This window comes from Panthera leo, chromosome B4, assembly GCF_018350215.1.
Source record: "Panthera leo isolate Ple1 chromosome B4, P.leo_Ple1_pat1.1, whole genome shotgun sequence".
NCBI lineage: Eukaryota > Metazoa > Chordata > Mammalia > Carnivora > Felidae > Panthera > Panthera leo.
In genome coordinates this window covers 51,186,967-51,210,469 of record NC_056685.1, presented here as the reverse complement: position 1 = coordinate 51,210,469, position 23,503 = coordinate 51,186,967, and the positions used below count along the sequence as shown (strand labels likewise).

At 34.8% G+C, this 23,503-nt stretch overlaps 1 protein-coding gene and 1 pseudogene across 8 annotated transcripts in view; one reads left to right on the top strand and one right to left on the bottom strand.

Moving 5' to 3' along the window:
* The window catches only part of PIK3C2G (phosphatidylinositol-4-phosphate 3-kinase catalytic subunit type 2 gamma), a 347,337-nt gene that overhangs the window by 201,157 nt on the left and 122,677 nt on the right, over positions 1-23,503 (bottom strand). For all 8 annotated transcript variants that reach the window (XM_042945913.1, XM_042945912.1, XM_042945916.1 and 5 more), the window contains 2 exons: positions 18,990-19,120; positions 10,876-11,064 (listed from right to left, as the gene is read on the bottom strand). In XM_042945913.1, the coding sequence (XP_042801847.1) occupies positions 10,876-11,064; positions 18,990-19,120 (320 nt within the window). The remainder of the gene's footprint in view (positions 1-10,875; positions 11,065-18,989; positions 19,121-23,503) is intronic.
* Positions 403-8,559, top strand: LOC122223935 (annotated as a pseudogene).

The following is a 23,503-nucleotide window of genomic DNA, read 5'->3' as shown; positions in this document are numbered from 1 at the left end:
TACAACCCTTGTCAGAGGGCTATAGGAACATCACCAAGGATCCCAACAATTTTCAAAAGGGACAGTGACATCATGAAGTGAAATTTTCACAGAAAAATACACCTTTCAACTTCTTCCATCTGACTAGTTATTTTGTGACTTCTATTCCTTTCTCATTTTCTCCCCGTATCTTGTTTTTCTCTTTTGTTGTTCTTTTTCTAGTTTGAAAAATGATACAAGGTCAATATCTGGCTCAAAGAATTCTTGAAGTGATGGGGAAAAGCCAAATGTGACGTAACAAATGCCAACCTTTAAAAAAATCAACTTTGGGTAAAATGAAAAGCAAAGAAATCTGAGATCAAATTTAAGTGTAACAGAAATGTCAGACTTCAGAATACACAGTAAGAATTCATGCAGAATGCCATGAGGCTATTCACAGTTAAAAGCTGCAATGTCAGGTTAGAATTAGAAAACTATCAGAAGTACAGAACAGTTTCTCCAGCAGGTTTTGAGTCTGATGACACACTCAGCATCATCTTGGAAGAAAATGTCAATATGAATGTATTTGCTATTTTTCTAGTACTAAAAATGATCAGATGTGACAGAAGAAATTTCTTTCTAGAGAAAGTGGGGAATAAGGATTCTTTAAGATGATTGTAAATCTCTACCCACTGAATAATTCATGTCCGTTCAAGGATTTTCACATGATTGCAGAATATTAGAATTCAAGGAAACTTGGAGACCTGGTTCAATCTCCTAATTATACAGATGAAGAATCTAAAAGTCAGAGTTTGAGCTGTTTGCTCAAGGCCATTTGTTAGTGGCGCTAAAACTGGAATCCAAATACCCAGAACACTAGGCCAGGAGGCTTTCTATAGTACTTCTAGCACGACCTTTTTATCTTTTGACTAGGTATTGTCATATATACTTACATGAAATCCACAAGACAGGCCTGAAAATATTTATTTTACTTAGTGCATTCTAAATGGATCAATAGAGATACATAATAGGGAGAAGTATAATTTATCTAACTGGATAGGGATATTGTCCCAGTCATGACCCAGTAGGCATAAGTATGAATCCTAGATCCAAAGATATTTGGAACTGTGCAGAGATATTTCCTGATGGATAGTCTATGGATTTGCATATAGAAATTGGGAATTAACTGTATGTTTATGGTATTAATTAATCACTTATTTATACTTAAAGAGTAGTTATTGATTTTGTTCTATATGTTTACACTTTGATTTTACTTACAGACAAGCTTAGAAAAGCACTGCATAAAGCAACTGGTGTAATGAAGGCACCATGTAGAAATTTTGTGTTTGGATGGATTTAACATTACATGCAAAAGCAGCATGATGTTATGGAAAAGAATGAGGGATTTTGAGCTTAAATATGAAGGATCTTGTTTTCCTAGCTTACACTTTCTCTCTCTTTTTAAGCAAATTTATCTATACCCTTGACTTAATTCCCATCCTTCTGTGGATGATTTCCAAATTGTATTCTCTCTCTTAGATTTTCCCTTGAACCATCACTGGCTATCTCAAGGACATCTCAAAGCTAATCTATCCCAACCTGAATGGGAAGGTTAATCTATAATCTATTTGTTACCCAGAGTGCTCCCTCTTAGCAAATGTTTCCATTTTCTACCTACTTGCATTATAAAGAAACCTAGAAGTAATCCTTGACATCCTCCTTTTTTCACTGCCCTTCCCCTATCTTCTCACTTTTACTCCTAAATGTTCTGATTCCGTTCATTTTATTACATCACCACTACCACCCTTGTAAGGCTGACTTCCTATCCTCTGACACTTGGACTACTTCTATAGCTTCCTAACTGTCTTGCCTCATTTACTTTCGCTTCTCTCACCAAATTTATGCTTCGCTCAGAAGGCAGAGTGATCTTTAAAAGATGCAAATCTGTTCAAAATATTCCCTCACTTAGAACCATTTGTCCTTTCCCAATGCTACTAGAATAAAGATCAACTTGCTCAACATGGTCCTGTTTAGATGTCCTTAGAACACCAGTTCTCGCTCTATCTTAACATATCTGCTAATCTTACAATATACATTTCTTCCCTGGACTCCAGGAATGCTGGCTCTCTTTCAGCTTCCTGAATTAAGTTTCTGCCCCAGGGCCCTTTCATGGATCCCCTCTTCCCAGAAACTCTTTTCTTATTCTTCCCTTTCATCAATTCATTCCCACTCATCCTTTGGATCTGAGCTCAAACTTCCTCAGGGAAGACTTTTCCCACTTTGTAGAAAAGGTTTGGTTCCTTTGTTACATGCTTTCATAGAACCATGTACCTTTCATTCAGAGCTGTTAGAACACCTGCCATTTTACATTTATAATATGGCATGACCTATTTCTCTCCACCTCCAGTAGATGGCAGCTCCATAAAGGCAGGATTATATTTCTTTTTTGTGCATTATGCTAGTTGTAGGGCCAAATGAAGTGCCTTACATGAATAAGCCATCAGTAAATATCCATTGAGTAAATGAGCAGACAAATTTGGCTTCAATTTCTTCTTCTGTAAAATGGGGATCAATAAAATCGGGGTAATTGTAAATGTTGCTAATAATATTAAAGAAGTTGTTTTGTAGAACAAATCATGTAACGTGAAAATGCTTTGTAAGCTTTGTCATTCAGTTGTGAATTATTTATTATTAAGCTGCTAATTCTTTCACATTTTAAGAAGTAAATTTAACTTATTGAAACTTAATTGAAATGAAATTATTCCCATGGATTTATTGATATTTACAGTTTGGTATTGAAAGACTCTGAAAACTCTAAATGATGTAATTATGTTGAAGAGGATAGTAATGATAAAGATGATTGGTAGAATTTTATTGAATGGTCTCATAAGTACCTTATCATAATAGGTACATAATGTTATTATCCCTGCTTTATAGATAAGGAAATTTGTCCAAGGTCATTCAGGTAATAAGCTCTACGAAGCAGTAGAGCTAGATTCGTCTGATTTCAAAGTTTTTGCTGTCAACTGTGAAATTTGGAAGCAACACCAGAAACTTTCTAAAAGTGCACAAAGACAAGATATTTATACAAGGTATATTGGGTTTATCCTATACCACATTTCTCATTCTAAGTATATCAGAAGAATATTGACTCTTCCTTCATAGAGAAAATATTGAAACTTCCACATTTTTCTCTTCTGCATTCATACTTATCTATAATTGTATTCATATTTTTCCTTGCCTCCCACCTGAGGGGAAGAAGTTACTCTCTTCCTTTCCTCGGATAAAATTACCATTTGTACTTTTATTCCAGGCTAGTGGCTGTTGGTACCATCTCATTTTGCTACTTCACCCATCCCTCTACTTTTGGATCTTCCCTTCATGCATCCTTCAACTCAATTTGTAAACATGCTTGAAGCTATTTTATTTGAACAAGCATACAAATCCCAAACCTCAAAGCCTTTCCCATCAGTCTTATTTCAAGAGTCACAATTATCTAATTTATTTCTTCCATTTGCTCTTTAGGATCTTGAAGTATGGCATCCAATTTTACTACAGTATTAAAACTGCTCTCACTAATACCATCAGTGACTGCTCATTTTTCAATCCATTGATTTGGTTTTAGACTTAATTTTATTTAACCCTTCTTTGAAGACTTTGAAAACCTTTTTTTATGAATTCTAAATTACTACCCCTTTCTCGCTCTCCTCCGACTTCTTGGTCATTCTTCCTGTTGCCTTTTCCAGCTTTGCTTGCTTTATGCTGCTCTTAAAATGTTGCTACTCTCCGGGGCTCCATCTTTGCCTCTTTCTTTACTTCCTCCACATACATACATGCAGTGCCTCTACTTCTTGGCTTCAATTACTGCTTTCAAGCCAATAATTCATATATTATTTTTCAAGCTTTGGTTTCTCTGCTAGGCTTCAGATCTGAATATACAACTGTATACTGGTCACCTTCTCCTAGGTGTCCCACAGGTTTTTGTTTTGTTTTGTTTTAATGTGTTTTTATTTTTTGGGAGAGAGAGAGAGAGAGCTCGAGTGGGGTAGGGGCAGAGAGAACGAGACACACACAGAATCTGAAGCAGGCTCCAGGCTCTAAGCTGTCAGCACAGAGCCTGATGTGGGGCTCGAATCCACAGACTGTGAGATCATGACCTGAGCCAGAGTCGGCGCTTAACTGACTAAGCCACCCAGGCGCCCCTGTCCCACAGGTTTCTAACTATGCAACATGTCCAAAAACAGAACTCTATATCTTACACCACCTAAATTTTCTTTTTTCTGTAACCCTTGTCTTGATTAACAATATAGTTTTCTATCATTTGCCCAAAACGGAAAGCTCAAATTCTTCCTTATCTCTTCTCTTTTTTTCACTTTCCTCTGAAATGTTTCTCAGATCTGCTCTGGGGAACTCCACTATTTTTCACGCCCAGATCATTTTTCAAATGCACTATTTCAATACTTGACATCTATCTAATATCCTTGCTCTCATTGTCTTTTTTTAGTTCATCCTTCACATTGGTGCCAGAATTATCCTTGTATAATATAAATCTGATTCTATGACTTCCATTCTTCACAAAATTCCATGGCCTGCAGAAATGCGTCAGTAGTAACTACCTGGCTCATGAGACCTAAAACATCCTAACTAACCTATCCTTTTCAGTCTTGTCTCACAGTACAATTCCCTTCTAATATGACATAGGATTACTCACTATTCTCTGAAACTCCATAACTGTCCATATGTTAGCCTTTCTTCCAGAAAGGCCATTTCCTGTCTTCTCCACTCAGTAAATTACTATGAATATTTCAACTCAGCTTTCAATTCCTTTGTGAAGATTTCCTTACTTTTTCAGAAAGAATTTGCCTCTCTCTCCTTTGGGCACATATAGCACTTAAAACTTTGATTATAGTATGGAGTATATTGTGGGGCAGTCTTTAGCATAAGTATTTTTCTCTTATTGTTTTTTAGGGATAGCCACTATGTCTTACTATTCAGTCTCCTTGATTCATTGCAGGTCAATTTCCAAGTACACATATGTGTGTCAATCTATAAATGGGAAAGATACATCATTATCAATCACTTAACTATTTAGTCTATGTGGAAGTTATAACTGCCTCTCTCTTCCATATTCCATAGTACCAATTTGCAATGCTAGTCAAAAATGTCTTTATTATAAATTAATCCCTACAATAAAATATGTAATGGCTTTGTGCAAACATGTTTATGAAACATTTTTCCAAGGAAACTGATTTTGGAAGCTAAGGCACTGCCTGTTAAGCATTGTTCTTCTTCCCGCAAAATAATAATTTTACATCATGTGGGATGGCAAGTTCTGGTACCTTGTCAAATTTTTATTTAAGTTTCTGATGTAATCCTCTGATGCCAGTTCAGAGTTGCTATTTTTAAATGAATACTTTCCTTGAACTGTCTTTTAATTCCTTGGGTAATTTCTGCTTGCTATTAGCAGTTGAATAGTTATGCCTGTGCATCAGAGTTCAAGAAAATAGCAACCATCTGCCAAGAACCACAGACCTTCGCCCTTGGTCTCTGGTATTCTGACAGCACTGCCTTCTCTAATGGAAATATCAGTACCCAGTGAGCATACTGCTGGCACTCAGTAGTGGAAATATTAACACCCTATGGCCTACGCTAGGTAAATTAAATCTCAACATGTCTCTTGCTAAAAATAAACCAAAAGGAGATGGTGAATCTTTGGATGGGATTAAACAAACAGAAATATTAAAAATTTTTCTGAGCTAGAAATGGAGCACACCAGTTCTCAAGAGGTTAAACCATTGGAAAAATAAACTATTCAAAGGAGAAAAAATACAGATCTCTGAAGACCTCACTCTGACAACTCACTTAACAAGCACAAACTGTTTGTTCTCAGAAAAGTCAGCTTTTGAATTTAGAGAAGTTGAAAGGTTCATTTTTGGAAACAGCTTGTCCTCAAGGTTTTTTTTTAGTGGTTCAGTTAAAGAGAGTGGGAGTCATAGAATGAGTGCAATGGAAATATTTTAACCTTTCCAGTGACCTTCTTTGGTGCATGATAAGGAACTGTCCAATGTTCATATAAATCAAGTTTCTAATAAGTTTCCTGAATGATGCTCAATAAACAACACTTTACTTTGAAACCAGTCCCTATAATCTCTAAATATCTGATTGTTTGGAAAAAAAGAAATTACACAGTGAAGTAGAAACATCCAAGCATGACAAGATGGTTAAGTACTGCTATTTACTATAATAAGACTATTTTAAGATAGTTTTATTTGCATATTTAATATGTAAATAGCCTTGGGGCACCTGGGTGGCTCAATCAGTTAAGCGTCCGACTTTGGCTCAGGTCATGATCTCACAGTTCCTGAGTTTAAGCCCTCCGTGGGGCTCTGTGCTGACAGCTCAGAGCCTGGAGCCTGTTTCGGATTCTGTGTCTCCCTCTCTCTCTCTGCCCCTCCCCTGTTCATGCTCTCTCTCTCTCTCTCTCTCTCAAAAATAAATAAATATCAAAAAATTAATATGTAAGTAGCCTAGAGTATGTATGTAGAAAGGCTATAAGAATAGTGGTTAAGATTTCAAGCTCTAAACCCAATGTTTATAGCAGCACTATCAACAATAGCCAAAGTATGGAAAGAGCCCAAATGTCCACTGACAGATGAATATGTATAGAAGACATGGTATATATATACAACAGGGTATTACTCGGCAGTCAAAAAGAATGAAATCTTGTCATTTGCAACAACATGGATGGAACTAGAGTGTATTATACTAAGTGAAATTAGTCAGTCAGAGAAAGAAAAATATCATATGACTTCACCCATATGTGGAATTTAAGATACAAAACAGATGAACATAAGGGAAGGGAAGCAAAAACAATATAAAAACAGGGAGGGGGATAAAACATAAGAGACTTAAATATAGAGAACAATGCGAGGGTTACTGGAGGGGTTGTGAGTGGGGGAATGGGCTAAATGGGCAAGAGGCATTAGGGAAAACACTTATTTGGATGAGCACTGGGTGTTATATGTAGGGGATGAATCACTGGATTCTACTCATAAAATCCTTACTGCACTATATGCTAACAAACTTGGATGTAAATTAAAAAGTAAAAAAATTAAAAATATTTCAAGCTCTAAATCTCTGGATTTAACTTGAACTCCTCAATTTAATAGTGTAACATTGGACAACTTAATCTCTATAAGCCTCAGTTTCCTCATAGGTACAATTGGAATAATAATCAGATTTGCCTCATAGGGTTATTGTGGATATTAAAATTAGATGGTACTAAGTAGCACTAAGTAAAGATTTGATCTTTATTTTTAAAACACTGAGGTGGTGCCTGGGTGGCTCAGTCAGTTAAGCATCTGACTTTCTATTTCCGCTCAGGTCATGATCTTACAGTTGGTGAGTTTAAGTCCCATATCCAGCTCTCTGCTGTCAGCATGGAGCCCACTTCCGATCCTCTGTCTCTCTCTCTGCCCCTCTTCAGCTCATGTGCACTCTCAGAGCACAAGCTCTCTCTCTCAAAAATAAATAAACATTAAAAAAAAAATAAAACATTGAGTCAAATAGATTTTCAGCTTCTGTTCAGGTAGAGAAGGCTCACTATAAGCAGAATTATGCTTTTTTTAAAATGTTATTTATTTTTGAGAGAGAGAGAGAGAGACAGAGTTCAAGTAGGGAAGGTGCAGAGAGAGATGGAGACACAGAATCCGAAGCAGGCTCCAGGCTCTGAGCTGTCAGCAAGAGCCCAATGTGGTGCTAGAACTCATGAACTATGAGATCATGACGTGAGCTGAAGTCAGAGGTTTAACCAACTGAGTCACCCAGGCACCCCCAGAATTATGCTTATTTATCAGGGATCAGAGAATATTGAAGTCTATTTAGTGAATTCTTTCATTTTACAAGCAATATTAATCCTTTTATTTTACAAGCAACTAAGCAATATTATAGGCTTCATTCTGATAAAGATTTTTATAAGAGGCTCCCATGACTCCCAGAGCCAGCATGGGGTTGGGAACTCAGAGTGCTGTCACAGCGGTGAGCAGCGTGGTGTGCCCCCCTGAGGTGCCCGTGGTACATCAAGTATTTACTGCTTGGTTTCAACCTTCTCTCCTGGCTGATGGGGTTGGCTGTCTTTGCTTTTGGACTATGGTTTTGGTTTGGAGACACCATGAAGAATTTCTTACCAGAGAAGGGGTCACCAGAGTAATTCTACATGAGGCTCTATGTGTTGGTTGGAACAGGGGTCCTGATAACAGTTGTGAGCTTCTTCGAGTGCTAGAAGCCATGAGACAGTTGCATTGTGTGCTCAGCATTTTTACCTGCCTAGAGGTGATATTTGCTGCTGAAGTAACCTTTGGAATATTTGTTTTTTATAGGCAAGGGTGTAGCTATAGGACGTGCTCAGACCATGTGTGTGGAGGCTTATAACTATTACCTTACAGAGAATGAAAAAGGAAATAGGGCTGTCAGTACCTTCCACTCAACATTTCAGTGCTGTGAAACAAAAGCTCTGAAGAGATCCAACCCACAGAGCTGAAAGCGCTTCTACGGCACAAGCAATATATGGATGAGACTGGGACCATAATCAGTGTTAATTAAGTTTTAAGTCGTCAAAATTTATTGGTATTGGAATCACGTAATCTTTCACATGATATTCAGCATGGTCCTTTGCTATGCAATACTAAACTCAAGAGATGGGATATGAAGCTACTTTGACATGAAAATTGTAACCTACAGCTTTCATACAGCTGTTGCAGGAGCTAGGTCATTTTTAACATTCATAGGACACTTAGGATCTAAAATAATTTTCCCTTAATTGTACATTTGCACCTGAATATACATTTGGCTAATTATTGGTTTACCCCTTGAGGGAATAGCTACTAATTATGTTGACTGAAAGCATATTCGTGTGTGATCTGCCTATTTCTGGTATATACTTTATACATAATGAAATCTGTTTGATGGGAATTCCTGATTCTTGTTATGTCAGAGCAACAACCTATTTACCTCAGAAAAAAAGATCAAAAAGCTTTGATAAAGTTTAAAAATGTGGGTATTGAAAAAAAAAGATTTTTCTAATAGTCTATAAACTTTATAAAAAAAGTATTCATCGACACATTTAAATATCTTTAAAATAGACCAAGATCTGTCTTAGTAAAACAATAATAATCCCCTGCCACCCAATAAAGTGGGCTTATGCTTTAGAAACTAGAAAGTTGTTATATTGTCTGGTGAGAAAATTATGCTTTGGATATTACAGAGATTCATACCTCTATTTTTAACTTTACAATTATTATTTTCAAATTTTAATAGTGTTATTGAGATATAATTCAAATGTCATGCAATTCACTTAAAGTGTAAAGTTCAATGGTTTTTAGCATATTCCCAGAGTTGTGTAACTATAATCACAGAAAGAAACTTCATGTTCATTATCAATCAACCCTCTTTTCCCCCAACCTCCCCTAGACCTAGGCAATCACTAATCTATTTTCTGTATCTATAGATTTGCCTATTCTGGACATTTCTTATAAATGGAATCATATAATATGTGGTCTTTTGTGATGGGCTTCCTTCATTAAGAATAATGTTTTCAAGGTTTATTCTTGTTTTAACATGTATTAGTATTCATTCCTTTTTTTATTATTGAATAATACTACATTGTATGGATGGGCCACATTTTATTTATCCACAAATTAGTTATTGGCCATGTGAGTTGTTACTCCTTTTTTGTTGTTATAAATATTGCTGCTCTGAACATTCACATATGAGTTTTTGACTGAACATGTATTTTATCTTGGATATATACTTAATAGTGGAATTGTTGGGTCATACAGTAACTCAGTGTTTAATATTTAAGGAACTGAAAACTGTTTTCTAAAATGATTGCACCGTTTTACACTCCCACCAGCAATGCATGAGTTTTTCAATTTCTCCACATCCTTGCCAACACTTATTGTTATTTGTCTTTTTGATTTTGATTATAGCCATTCCAGTGAGTATGAAGTGGTATCTCATTGTGGTAGAAAAAGAAAACCCTTTCACCTCCTTTTCCATCCCAGAAGTTTTGGAAAGTACACTAATTTAACATAAATCTAACTATATCAGTTTGAAAAGTCTTTTGCGTCACTCTCTCTTCCACATTTCTCCTCTGTAGGACCTTGAGAGAGAAATCAGAATAGAACTGGTCGCCACAACTCTTCTCTGATTCTAGAGATTACAGACTTTCTTTATGGCATCACTGAACTGATGCTATCAAGACAGATTTAAAAAAGCTCGTCTTGGCTTTTAATATAGAATAGAAGCCAAAAAAGAGCTGTTTCCCCAAACTAGAGCCAGCTTCCACACTTGTTCCCATACATTTATCCCTAACTATAAAAAGACATCATTCCTCCACCCCTGATTGCATCCTTGTGTATTTTATTCTGAGAGACTATCTGGAGAATAAATAACATATATTTATATATTATTATAATTTATTCTTATCATTATCATTGGCATATTAATTGTACACCTACTATATGTGGGATATTTTGCCACACTTTGTATACTTCAATAATAAAAGATATGGTCCCAGTTATTCAGGACTTTTTTTCTTTTGAGAGGGGTCAGAGTAGAGAATTTAATTTTTCCCTATTTAATTTTGTTGTTATTTCTGTAAGAGTAATGTAATCTTCATGTAATCTTCACACAAGAGACTGTGACCATTAATTATACTTACAGTTTAGCACTGGAGACACAATTATAGCTTAGATTTGTTTAAAATTTGTATTCATAGTTTACATTTGTCTAAATTTAATATCTATAGCTATTGAAATTGGGAACAACCAGAATAGCTATTGAATTAATCATATAGTCCTATTTTTTCTCTTCAAATTTTCTCATCAGTAATACCATGATTGTTTTTGCAATTCTTACCTAGAAGTCAGAAGTCCAAGTGCTTCCAAAGGGCAAGAAAATTTCCATCTTCTCAAAATGGTATGCATTTCTGAAACAGTTCTTTCATCCCATCCAGGGGCACTGCCCAAGACCAAAGGAAGGGAGCAGTTTTCATTATTGCAGTAGAAACGATAAAACCATAAGTATCTTCTCTTTTCCTCAGAGAGTCTGCAAAACCAGATTGGAAACTGTAATTTGTTGGAGTTTGCTCCACTAAAAAATGTTACAGAACAAAATTTTACTCAGTGCTTTGACTTTTATTTTACTTTACTTTGGAAAACAAGTTCTTTACTTTCTTGGAACAATTTGAGAGTTTATTAGCTTACTTCCCTAACTTTGTTCTTCTATAGAAAAATAAAATAGACTTCAGATAATTCATATTTATTTTTTCTTCCTCTTACCTTTGTCACTTAAAAAACAACAACAACAACAACAATGTCATTTTGGTTAACAAAATCTATGCCTCCTTTAGGGCTGACCAAGTTTTATCTGAATCCTGCAACGTGTACTACTTAGAACAGAGGTAATCTCTTACCTTCTTTACAAATTTAGACCCAAATGGGCCCGTGAAGAAATGTCATCTTTTAAAGATGATATTCCTTCATCTCAAAGCAAGTTTCATCAGAGTTCAGAAAACTCTGCTCTAAACTTTGAAAACAAAGAAACTCAATTCATCCCTGGATTTGGGCTTTAAATTCTCATATTTAGCTGGAAGTTTGGAGTTAAAATGCCAGTGAATAGGATTTATTTAAATGCCCAAGTGTTTCCCCCTGGAGAATGGTTCCAAACAGAAGATCGAAATCTAGGACTAGGGCCATTGACTTGCTGACAGTTTATCATGTTTTGCTCACACTTCAGCAGAAGCATTCAGAACCACAGTTCAACTGGAGGACAGCATTTCTCACATGACAATGACAGCTTTTGAACACTGTCTCCTCCAAACTGACAATGCTGCTTAGCTTAAGTTAGCTAAAACTTCCAATAAGGATAATGAGAAATATTAAAATATCTTAAAGGCTTACATTTCTCTACATTTTTAAAAGCCATCTTAATCTACAAAATAAAAGGGATGGATTATAGAGATTTTTAAAGTATGTTTTGGGCTCCTGTCCTGTTTTATCACTACCTTCCCCACCAGACAGTCCTCAGAAGAAAAAATGCCATGACAAAGTTATTACTAAATTATTATTGAAACAAATTATTTTGCTCTGATTAAGTTTGTTTTTCCCCAATATTGAACAAGACATATTTGTTTTACTTTCTTTTATTGAAGCATAATTTACATCAAAAGGAATGCACACACGCAGTTCAATAAATTTTAACAAATGCATGTACTGAATGAAAACCACATTCCTTTCAAGATAAAGTTTTCTCAAGCAAACAAACAGAAGCAAGCACTGGTAGGATTTCTTTCACTCTGGATTAATATTGCCTACTTTAGAACTTCATAAATATTAAATCATAGAGTAAATGCTTTTATTTATAGCCTCTCTCATTCAGTATAATGTTTTAAAGTTATCCATATTATTGAGTGTATTAGTAGTCCAGAAATTTTAATTAATGAGTATTATTCTTTTATATGAATACACCACAGTTTGCTTATCCATTCTCCTATCTGATAGACATTTGAATTTCCTGCTTGGGGATATTATGAGTAAAGCTGCTATAAACATTCGTGTGCATGTATTAGATTGATTTTTCATTTCTCCTAGGAAGTTCCTAGGAGGGGGATGACTGGGTTTTATGTCAGGTGTCTGTCTACCTTTAAAAAAAACTATTTTCTGAAAATGTTTGTAAAATTGTACATTATTATATGCCGAGTATGATAGTTCCAATGATACCACATTCTTGCCAACACTTGATTTTGCCCATTTCAAGATACTATCATTTTAATGGGTGCATAGTGGCATCTATATCACTAATTTGGGGAGAATTAGAATTGTCATCTTAACAATAGGGAGTATTCTAATCAATGATATGATATAACCTTTTCTTTCATTTCTCTTAGAAAAGTTTTATACTTTTTAGTGTAGAGGTTTTGATGTAAATTGAACTTTAAAACAAAATTTTTCTGTTTTTCACTGAAATACAATTGCATTTTGTACATTGATGTTGAATGCTATGATTTTACTTAATCATGTCATCTGAAAAGAGAGGAAGTTTTATTTCCTTCTTTCCCAGTTTTACACATTTATTTTTCTTACCATAGTGCACTGGCTAGGACTTCCAATACAACATTGAGGAGAAATACTTAGATAGATATCCTTGCTTTCCCATCATAGGAAGGGGGAAAACATTCATTCTTGCACCATTTAATATGATGTTGACTTTAGATTTTTTCCATTGATCTAGATTAAACTCAGGATTTTAAAGTTGAGAAAGTTCCATTCTATTCCTGGTTTCATGAGTTTTTATTATGAATGAGTGTTAAATTTTATCAATTGTTTTTTTCCCTAAATCTATCAAGATGACATAAATTCCTTACATATTTTTTTCCATTTTTAAAATTTTAATGTAGGTGAATCCTTATATTTAAAACATATGACTGTAAACAGAATAAAGTTTTATACTGCTTTTGTAATGTAGGTGACAATTTCTTGCTTTAAGTTAGAGTTTTTATTCTATTTATATTTAACATAACATGGATATAATTGGTTTGATTCTACCATATTGCTATTAGTTTGTTGTTGTTCAAATCATTTCTTTGTCCCATTTCCCTTTTTTTTCCTGTCTTCTTTTCAATTTTTTCTTGGTATTTCATTTTTGTTTTCTTCTTAGCCCGTAAATGTGCACTTAAAATTTGGGGGTGTAGTTCTCTAGAGATTTCAGTATTATCTTTCAGTATATCACAGCCAACAGTTGATAAATATTATACTGCCTTATGTATAAGAACCTTGAAACAGTATGTTTCCATTCTTCTATTTCTCATTTTTATTACAGTTGTTATATATTTTAATTTTATATATTATTAAATTTTTTGTCATATTTATTTTTGAGAGAGAGAGAGAGAAGAAAGAGAGAGAGAGAAAGAAAGAGAGAGAGAGAGAGAGAGAGAGAGAGGGCATGAGCGGGGGAGGGGCAGAGAGAGAGGGAGACACAGAATCTGAAGCAGGCTCCAGCCTCTGAGCTGTCAGCACAGAGCCGGACACGGCCTCAAATCCATGAACCATGAGATCATGACCTGAGCGGAAGTCAGACACTTAACCAACTGAGCCACACAGGTGCCCCTTAATTTTACATATTATAAATGCAGCAATACATTATATATTTATATAGTTATAAAAATATAATTAATTATTTTTTAAAGAAATTGTTAAATATGTAAGTAAGAGTAATTTTATTTCCTACCTATTTTCCCTTTATGATGATTTTCATTTATTCTTATAGTTGGAGCTTCATCTAGTTATCATTTTCTTTCAGCTGTTAGTATTTCCTTTAAGATTTCTATGGTACAGATAAGCTGATCATAAACAAATTCAGCTGTGTTTAACTGAAAATGTTTTCATTCTGCCTTCACTTTTGAAATATAATTTTACTGGTTATAGAATTCTAAGTTGATAGATTTTCTTTTGCCCTTCCTAGATGTAAGATAATATTCTACTATCTTTCAGCTTCCATTGTTTTTGATGAGAAATATGCAATTCATATTGTGGTTGTTCCCTGTATGGAATTTGTTCATTTTCTCTAATGCTTTAAAAAAAATTTTTTTAAGTTTATGTATTTATTTTGAAAGAGAGAGAGAGAGAGCATGCACACAGGGGAAGGGCAGAAAGAGAGGGAGAGAGAGAATCCCAAGCATCTAATCCATGCTGGCAGTGAGGAGCCTGATACGGGGCTCCAACTCATGAACCATGAAATCATGACCTGAGCTGAAATCAACAGTCAGACACTTAGGGCCTGACTTTAGGGCCACCCACTTTAGGGCCACCCAGTGCCCCTAAAAATTTTTATCATATGTTCAGTTTTTAGAAATTTGACTATAATATGGGTATGCATGTGTACTTGATTGGGAGTTGCTAAGTTTCTTATATCTGTGGGTTGAATTTTATATTTTTCATTTTAATTTATTTTTTTTTCTGTGGTTTCAATTTTAAAACAAATTTGTAAAATTTTGACTATTATCACCTTTTCTTTTTGCCTTCATCTTTCTCTCCACTCCTGTGTGTCTAACACATATATTGTCAGTCTAACAGGTCACAAGAATCGAACACTCCTTTTAGGATTATTTTTTTCTGTACTTCAACATGGCTAATTTTCTATTGCCCTCTCTTCAAGCTCACTGTTGTTTTTTTATTATGAAATCTATTAAGTCTTTCAAGTAATTTTTAAAAAATTTAGATATTGTGTTTTTTCCAGCTTTTAAATTTCCTATTTTTTTACTGAGATTTCATTTGTTCAACCATATACATCTTGTTTTTGGAAATCCATAGATGTCTTTATAACAGTTGTGTTGAAATCATTTTCTACTAATTTTAAAATATCTGGATTTGTTTCTGTTAATTGCTTCCTCCTATCCCAGGCTATGATTATATATTCTGGAGTCTTCCTATGTCTAGCAATTATTGATTTTATGTTAAATATTTAAAATGCTCCATTTTTGAGAGTCTGCATTTTGCCATCTTTTGGGTGTTGAATGTTTCAATTTTTTTAGTAGGCAGTTCAAGTACTAGCAGATGAGCTTCAGCCTTTTGAGACTTGTTTTTATAATATGTTAGGTTGGGCGTAGCATAGTTTTTAATCTTGGGCTAAAGTACACTTACTCTTAATATGCATCTTTCTGACTTCTTTATTGAATGCTTGAGGTGTTCTGGGATCTTTCTTCATTCTATTGGCCAATATTTCTATGTCTCCCAGCATTGTGCAGTCTGTGGAATCTGTATCTATTTCACTTCTCCCTGTGGTGGTTCCTTTGCAGGCCCTGCAAACTCTCTACCTGCTCATGAGTAGCTTAGCACTCAGTTACATATTTCTGTAGCTCTTATCCTATACATCTTCCTTCTCTTTACTATTACACACTAGAAATTCCAGCTGCCTCAGCATCATTAAAATCTGATCTCTGCCCACTTTTTTTTTTCTTTTTTAAATCTCAGCAAGACCTCTTCTTTGATTATGGCTCCCAGAGCCATAATGTAGAAAGTGCCTCTAGGCTGAAAACCACTTTATTCATGAGCTCACCTCAAGCCCTGTCCAATTTCTGAAATCAGTTATTTCATATGTATTTTCTTGTGTCATATTCCTTTAAGTTAGGAGGATAGGTGCGTTTCATGGCTAGAAGTGGAAGCATTAATTTCTTTCAAAACAAATATTTTCCTATCTTTTTTTCTAGAATCTTCTTCATACTAGAAACATTTTTTTACTTGTCGTCAAGAATATATATTATTTTAGGGGTGCTGGGGTGGCTCAGTAGGTTAAGCCTCTGACTCTTGCTTTTGGCTCAGGTCATGATCTCGCGGTGTCATGGGTCTGAGCCTCGTGTCAGGCTCTGAGCGCTGACCATGAGGGAGTCTGCTTGGGTTCTTCCTCTCTCCCTCTTTCTCCACCCCTCCCCTACTCACACTCTGTCTCTCTTAAAATAAATAAAAACAAAACCTTTTAAAAAATATATATATATATTAAAATTTTTACAAATATTGTAAGTATATTTTCATTGAATTTCATTGAGTCTGAACTTCCTGACTCTGATTACATTTGATCAATTTGAAAGAAGGAACAATTGTCATCAACTAAATGACAAAATGTGGTATTTTGAAACAAGTAAATCTGATTCTTTTTTTTAAGTGAATCTGATTGTAACACAAGTTTTATCAAATTGAAGGCTGTTCTTTTTCAGAATCCAGAATAAAATTGTCCTGTATTGAGCTTAATAATTGTATTTGAGTAAGTGAAACAGAGGAAAATGTTGCTTGTTTTATGTGTAAATTATTAATTTAAGTAGAAACTGAGGACTGAAACAAGTTGAGATTCACTGGGGTAAATTTAAAAACACAAACTCCTAATATTTAAAGGAAGTTACTGTTATTATTTGTTGCTTTGATGTTTTTTTGCTTGAATATATTTAAAATTTCAAAGCATGGCATCTTTTTCATATTTAAAAAATCCCCAATTAAAAATATATTAGTCTGATATGTGACACATTTGTTAAATGTAATCTTTTATATTTTTGAGTAAGTGGTAGGAAAAGATGCTTCACCTAGTTGACAGTAGTTTAGTATAACAATGGATTATCAAAATGTATCATAAGGACTATGAGAATGTCCATCATTTACAACCCTTAAGGTAACTTTTTATATCAGATACTATGTGAGGGAACTTTATTCATTATAACATTTATTTTAGAAGTAGTATTTGAAACAATTTTTCTTAATGTTTATTTATTTTTGAGAGACAGAGACAAAGAACGAGCAGGGGAGGGGCAGAGAGAGACACCCACACAGAATCTGAAACAGGATCCAGGCTCTGAGCTGTCAGCACAGAGCCCGATGCGGGGCTCAAAACCACGAACTGTGAGATCATGACCTGAGCTGAAGGCTGACGCTTAACCGACTGATCCACCCAGGCACCACTTACATGCAGTATTTTTAAGCACAGCTTACAGTACTGGAAATATAGTGACAAACAAGATAAATGGGTTTCTTGCTCTCTCGATTCTTACAATTTAATGAGGAAGACAAGGAAAAAATGCATTAATGAAGAAGATGACAATAGATTGTGTTATGTGTGATGATAAAAGGTAATAAGGTAGAGAGTAAAGAGAAAAAGGTCACTAGATAGGGGAGTCAAAGAACTCTTTGAGAAGATCACAGTTCAGTGCACACCTGACCTACAGAATGAGATGACTCAGTTGTGTGGAGAACTGAAGAAGGAATATTTCAGGTAAAGGGAACAACAAATGAAAAGGCCCTGAGACGGGAAGTACATGGAGACTGATGTCACTGGCTTGAGGAAAAGAGTATTACAAAGTGAAATTAGAAATCAGGGCAGCAATAAGATTCTCCAAAACAGAACTCTTGATCATACTGAACACTTCAGTCTGAAATGGCCCAAAATTATTCCTTCTCCAGAAAATGACTCTAACATCTGCCCATTCAATTTTTCAAAACTTTGGATCCTCTATTGACTTAACTTGATTTCTTGCTTTCTCGGTTGGCTTATCCCCTAATTGCTATTACTCATCAAGTCATGTCTTCTCAACTTGCAAAACACGTCTCCCAAATCTAACCATTTCTACCGATGTCCGTTGTCATCACCCTAGTTTTAACCACCATGACCTCTTGCTTTAAAAAATTGTATCAACCTTCTTGCTCTACTGCTTCCATTCTTTCTTTCTCTACAATACATTCTTCAACTTGCGGTACAAAGATCACTCAAAAAAATTATTTAGATCACATTACTCTCTTGTTCAAAATATTTAAACAATTTCTTATTCTTGGAATAAAAAGCTTTATCACATTATATATCATCACAGTATATACTTAAAAAGTTACTTCTTAAGTTTTATGCTTTTGCATGCTATTAATGAGCACCATCAGTGATGGATTAGATATTACCAAGTAGAAAATACCAATATCAGTAGTTCTCTTACAGTTCTTCCTGGGATTTGATATCATTTTTCAGAGAATGAGTGCTTGACAAAATTTAAGTACGCATTAGCCACTAATTTAGTACTATTAAAACATGATTTATATCTATTCTTTTTAAATATGCATAAAAATTAAATGTTGCTTTTTCCAATCTACTAAAACAACTTTCTACTCAGTTGAAGGATGGTTGAGCAATGGTTTATCATTGTTAAACACTGAAATATATCTAATCAGTCTCTGCTTTGTTGTACCAAACTAAATGATTGCCAATCTTTTTATTCATCCTTTGACTAGAGTTAAAGTTGCTAAATGCCATGGGAGAAAAATCTTTAAAAAACATAAAAATTCTAATTTAGTTCCTAAACATTAATTGATCATCCAACAGGTGTCACTTTAGAAAATGAAAGGAGTTTTGTTAGAAGGTTCACTCTTTAAAGATACCAGTGCTTCCAATATGGTTGTTGGTATTATGAAGATCAGGCAAAATTCACTCACAAGACCTGGGTCACTTACAGTAAGGGAGACTGTTTCTGTGAAAGTCTGGAAATATGTTTTAAACACTCTTTTGGTGGTTCTTCTGGTTTACTTCTATTCTCTTCGGAATCAAGTTTCATATACTCCCACTCAGTAGCTGGAAAAGCAATCTGAAATAAAAAAAAAGATTTGTCATGTATTGAATACCTCAAAATGCACCATTAATTTAATCTCTATCTTAGGTTTGTAGAAACTAAAGGAAAATTCCTATGTGTCTGTGCTCTTTATTACTTAAAAATATTTTTAAAAGAATCATTAGGGTTTGAACTTGGTATTAAAATAGACATGGTATTTGGAAAATACTCCATTATTTATATAAATGGTATAAATTAGTAATCTGTAATGTTGTGTGAGGAAAAATGAGAAAAATAATAAGAATATTTGAGGTTTCATAAATTTAAATATTTTGTTTTTGTTTAATGCTGAAATTATCCTTTCTACATTTCAGTATCAAAATGTGTTTCTATTATTAAATGATAAAAATTGCAAATGGTAATTATAGATTTTCATGTAAACACCTGGGAATAGAAAAATAATTACTTTATGTTGGTTTCTTCCTCAGGAATCTACAGGGCTATGAACGACTCTGTAGACATGAAATCTCTGGTAAAGATCTGTTTTGCAAGTGCATAACCAAATAGAGTATTTTTGCTCTGGCTCTATCATTTAGCTTTATAGATAGGGCTAGAATTCAGGCCTTTTTTGGGGCAGAATATGCTTTCCATTAGATCATGTTTCAGTGAAAATATGATTCTAGTAAATAAAAAAAACAGTTAACAAAATATACAGTTTCAAATTATGTAAATGAGCTAGATATTTTAGTGCTCCATATGTGTGTTTAATGTTTTAATACATTTTTTTCATATTGAAAAATGTAAATAATTTTTCTTTGCTGAACTACATTCGTTTGGGATCTCAGAGAAAATTGAGGAACACTATAAGGTAGACTGTAGGATACAGTTTGAAATACAGTTGAATCTATTTGGGTTATTTACTAGAAAAAAGTTTTAGCAATTTTATAACCTCTACAATTTGTTGCTACATTAGTTTTTGGTATAATTTTTGTTATACTGTACCACTTATTACTCCAACATGATAAAAGAACTAAGTCACAGAAAAATAATATAATAAATTCTGCCTCTTGAAAAAAAAAGATTAATTTGGGTGTCTTAGAGAGAAGTAACTCTAATATTAGCAGGCTACAAGTTACTCTTTGCATGCCCAAATATGTTTAAACACATGAAATAAAAATACTAGAAATCAGGGCACCTGGGTGGTTTAGTCAGTTAAGTGTCTGACTCTTGATTTCAGCTCAGGTCATGATCTCATGGTTTGTGAGATCGAGCCCCATGTCAGGCTCGGTACTGACAGCATGGAGCCTTGGAATTCTCACTCTCCCTCTCTCTCTGCCTCTCCCCTGCTCACATGCGCGCTCTCTCTCTCTCTCTCTCTCTCTCAAAATAAATAAATAAACTTAAAAAAATACTGGAAATAGTATTTGATGAGCTAGTTCCATTTCATGTTGGTTTTAAGTAGAGGGCAGGGTGGGTGAGGAAACTAAAGCCATTGGATGAAAATATAGAAATATCCCTTTGCACAAATATATAATAAATTATTTGATATATTTCACTTACAAATTTTAAATTTCTGATATATGAGTGACACCTTATACAAATTGCATTATCTCATATGTTATGAAGATAAAATTACTGGTTCTTGAGCCATTGATAGAAAAGATTAGAATTTCTCTCAGATGACGTTTGTTCTAATTTTTCACAGAAGTGAAGTTCCCCTAAAGTGTATGTCATTATATTTGCTCTAGAATTTTTTTTGGGTACCACGGATTATGGAGGATATAAAAAGTATCCTCACCTTCAGAGAACTTAAAGCCTAACTAAGAAGACTCTGGTCTTCTTCTGTGATTATGATTAATTAAGCCTGCCTTTGGTCTCAAAATTATTTTTAATGGAGTAATCCCGGAGATCTCAAATGTCTCCACTGCATGTGCCATGATACCTATTTGTTACATTCCTGCCTCAAGCATTGAGGATAAACTCCTGATTTCAAGAACAATAACAACAAAAAATTATGAGGCTCTTTCTTCTGGGGTATGGGAAAATATTCAGACCTGATCATCAACTCTCTAATTCACACCTCCTTATATATTTGGATATTGGTTTCTTGTGTTTGGTTTATCCATCTTGTTTCACTTCCTCTCCTCATCCTTCTTCATTTACACTTGACCACCATGGTTCCTACTATGATTTCATGACCTGGAATGCCTTGAAGGAGCTTCTGTGAATGTCCCTAGCGTCCATGGCCATAGGTGCCCATGGGCCTAGCGTGGGGCCCCATGATTCTGTCAGCTTGTTCTAAGAACTACTCTCTAGACTGTAGATGTATTTTGGATTTTATAAGGCATACAATTGTTAGACCAGAAGGGCTATAGTAGTTCAGGGGCAAGAAAGCATACCTACCAACTGGATGGCAGTTTGGTAAGTCTTAAGGAAGGAGTTGTAAAAGAGGGACCCATAAGACACTTCAGCAGAGATGGTAAAGAAAAAACAAAACAAAACAAATCTCTGATACATTAGGATGCAAATGTACTGTGTTCAAAGGACTCATATCAATAATAAGAATGTTGCCTCCCCCTAACATTGTTGATAATGAAAAGTAAGCCTGTAATAAAATGTTAGGTAAAGTAAAATACTTTGGGTGAGTGAGTAAGGAAGAACTGGTTTAAGAAGAAGGCCACTTAGGGGTGCCTGGATGGCTCCACCAGTTAAGTGTCTGACTTGATTTTGGCTTAGGTCATGATCTTACGTAGATTGAGCCCTGCATCAGACTCCCTGTAGTGACAGTGCAGAGCCTGCTTGGGACTCTCTCTCTCCCTCTCTCTCTCTCTCTGCCCCTTCCCCACTCATGCTTCTGTCTCTGTTTCTCAAAATAAATAAATAAACTTAGAAAAAAGAAGAAGAAGGCCACTTACATAAAAGGAAAAACCATACACTCCGGTATGTGGATTCTAATAAGTGGACCAAAGTGTTAAGTTTAGAAACATCTGTAGATTGGGTTATTATAGTGATCAGAGGTATAGATGCACAGCATCAGTTTTAGAAATACTAGATATCAGGTACTATGCTGGATTCTGGGGATAAAACACTCAATGCTTTCAGAAATCAAGAAGTCAATAGGAAAAACAAGTCAATGAGAAAGAAATATGTGGCCCATGTGTTGAAAAAAATCTTATTGGTTATTATGTGAACACAGAAGAAGGTCACTTAACCCCACTTGGGGTAGAAACAGAGGAAAGCATGTGGGAGATATTCCTATGGGAGGGCCTGTGGATTCTAAAAGATGAATATTAATTACACAAAGTAAGAGGAGGGGTGGGCAGTGGATGGTGAAAGGAAGAGGGAGGGCACACTGCAAGAGGAAACCGTATTTGTAAATGCACATAAGCTAAAAGCAGGACAGTGCATGTCAGAAACAATAACATTTTCAAAGTTGCTGGAGCTTGAAGTGTCAGACAAGGAATGGTAAGAAAAACAATGTGTGTGTGTGGGGGGGGGGGGTCATACTGTAAAGCATGACTTAATTCTCTAGGTAGTGTTCAGTTATTGAAGAGTATAAATGTAAGAGTAGCACGTTCAAATTTAAGTTTTAGAAGGATCACATATGGATTCTGAATGAGAGAATGACAAAGCTAAAGGCAAGGAAACCAGCTAAACTGTTGTAACCTAGGAGGGAATTTCTGAACTAGGGCAGATGTGGCAAATTGAGAGGATACACTTAGGGAACATATGGGCGATAAATTGCAGGATATAGTATATACTGATTGAGTAGGGATAAACAAGGAGGAGGCAAATGAAACAAGTGAGGGTATATGGGGGACATAAACATAAATAATTCAGGGGGTGAAAGCAATTTGGAGAGGAAGGTGAGCTCAGTTTGGGATATGTTGTCTTTGAAGCTGTCTACGGAATATCCAGTTGGGAGTTTTAGCAGGTATATGGCCATATTTGCCTGAAGCTTGTGGTGTGAAAGAACCTGAACTAGATATAGACTGAGAAATGAACCTGGATACATACTGTGAACAAAACCTTAGTAATGAATGAGAGCTAGCAATTCCAGTGCTAGGTATGTGTATTGTATATGTATATGTATATGTATATGTGTGTGTATATATATGTGTATATATATATATATATATCTCCAAGATAAATGAAAACATATTGTCTACACACAAACTTGTACACGAATGTTCACAGTAGTGCTATCTTAATAGTCAAAAGATAGAAACAATCTAAATATATATCAACTAATGAATGGATAAATGAAGTGTAGTATGTCCATACAATATAATATTATTCAACAACAAAAAAGGAATGAATACTGATATATGCTCCAATATAGATGAACTTTGAAACATTATGCTAAGTGAAAGAAGCCAGTCACAATAGACCAAGTATTATATTATTTGATCTATATGA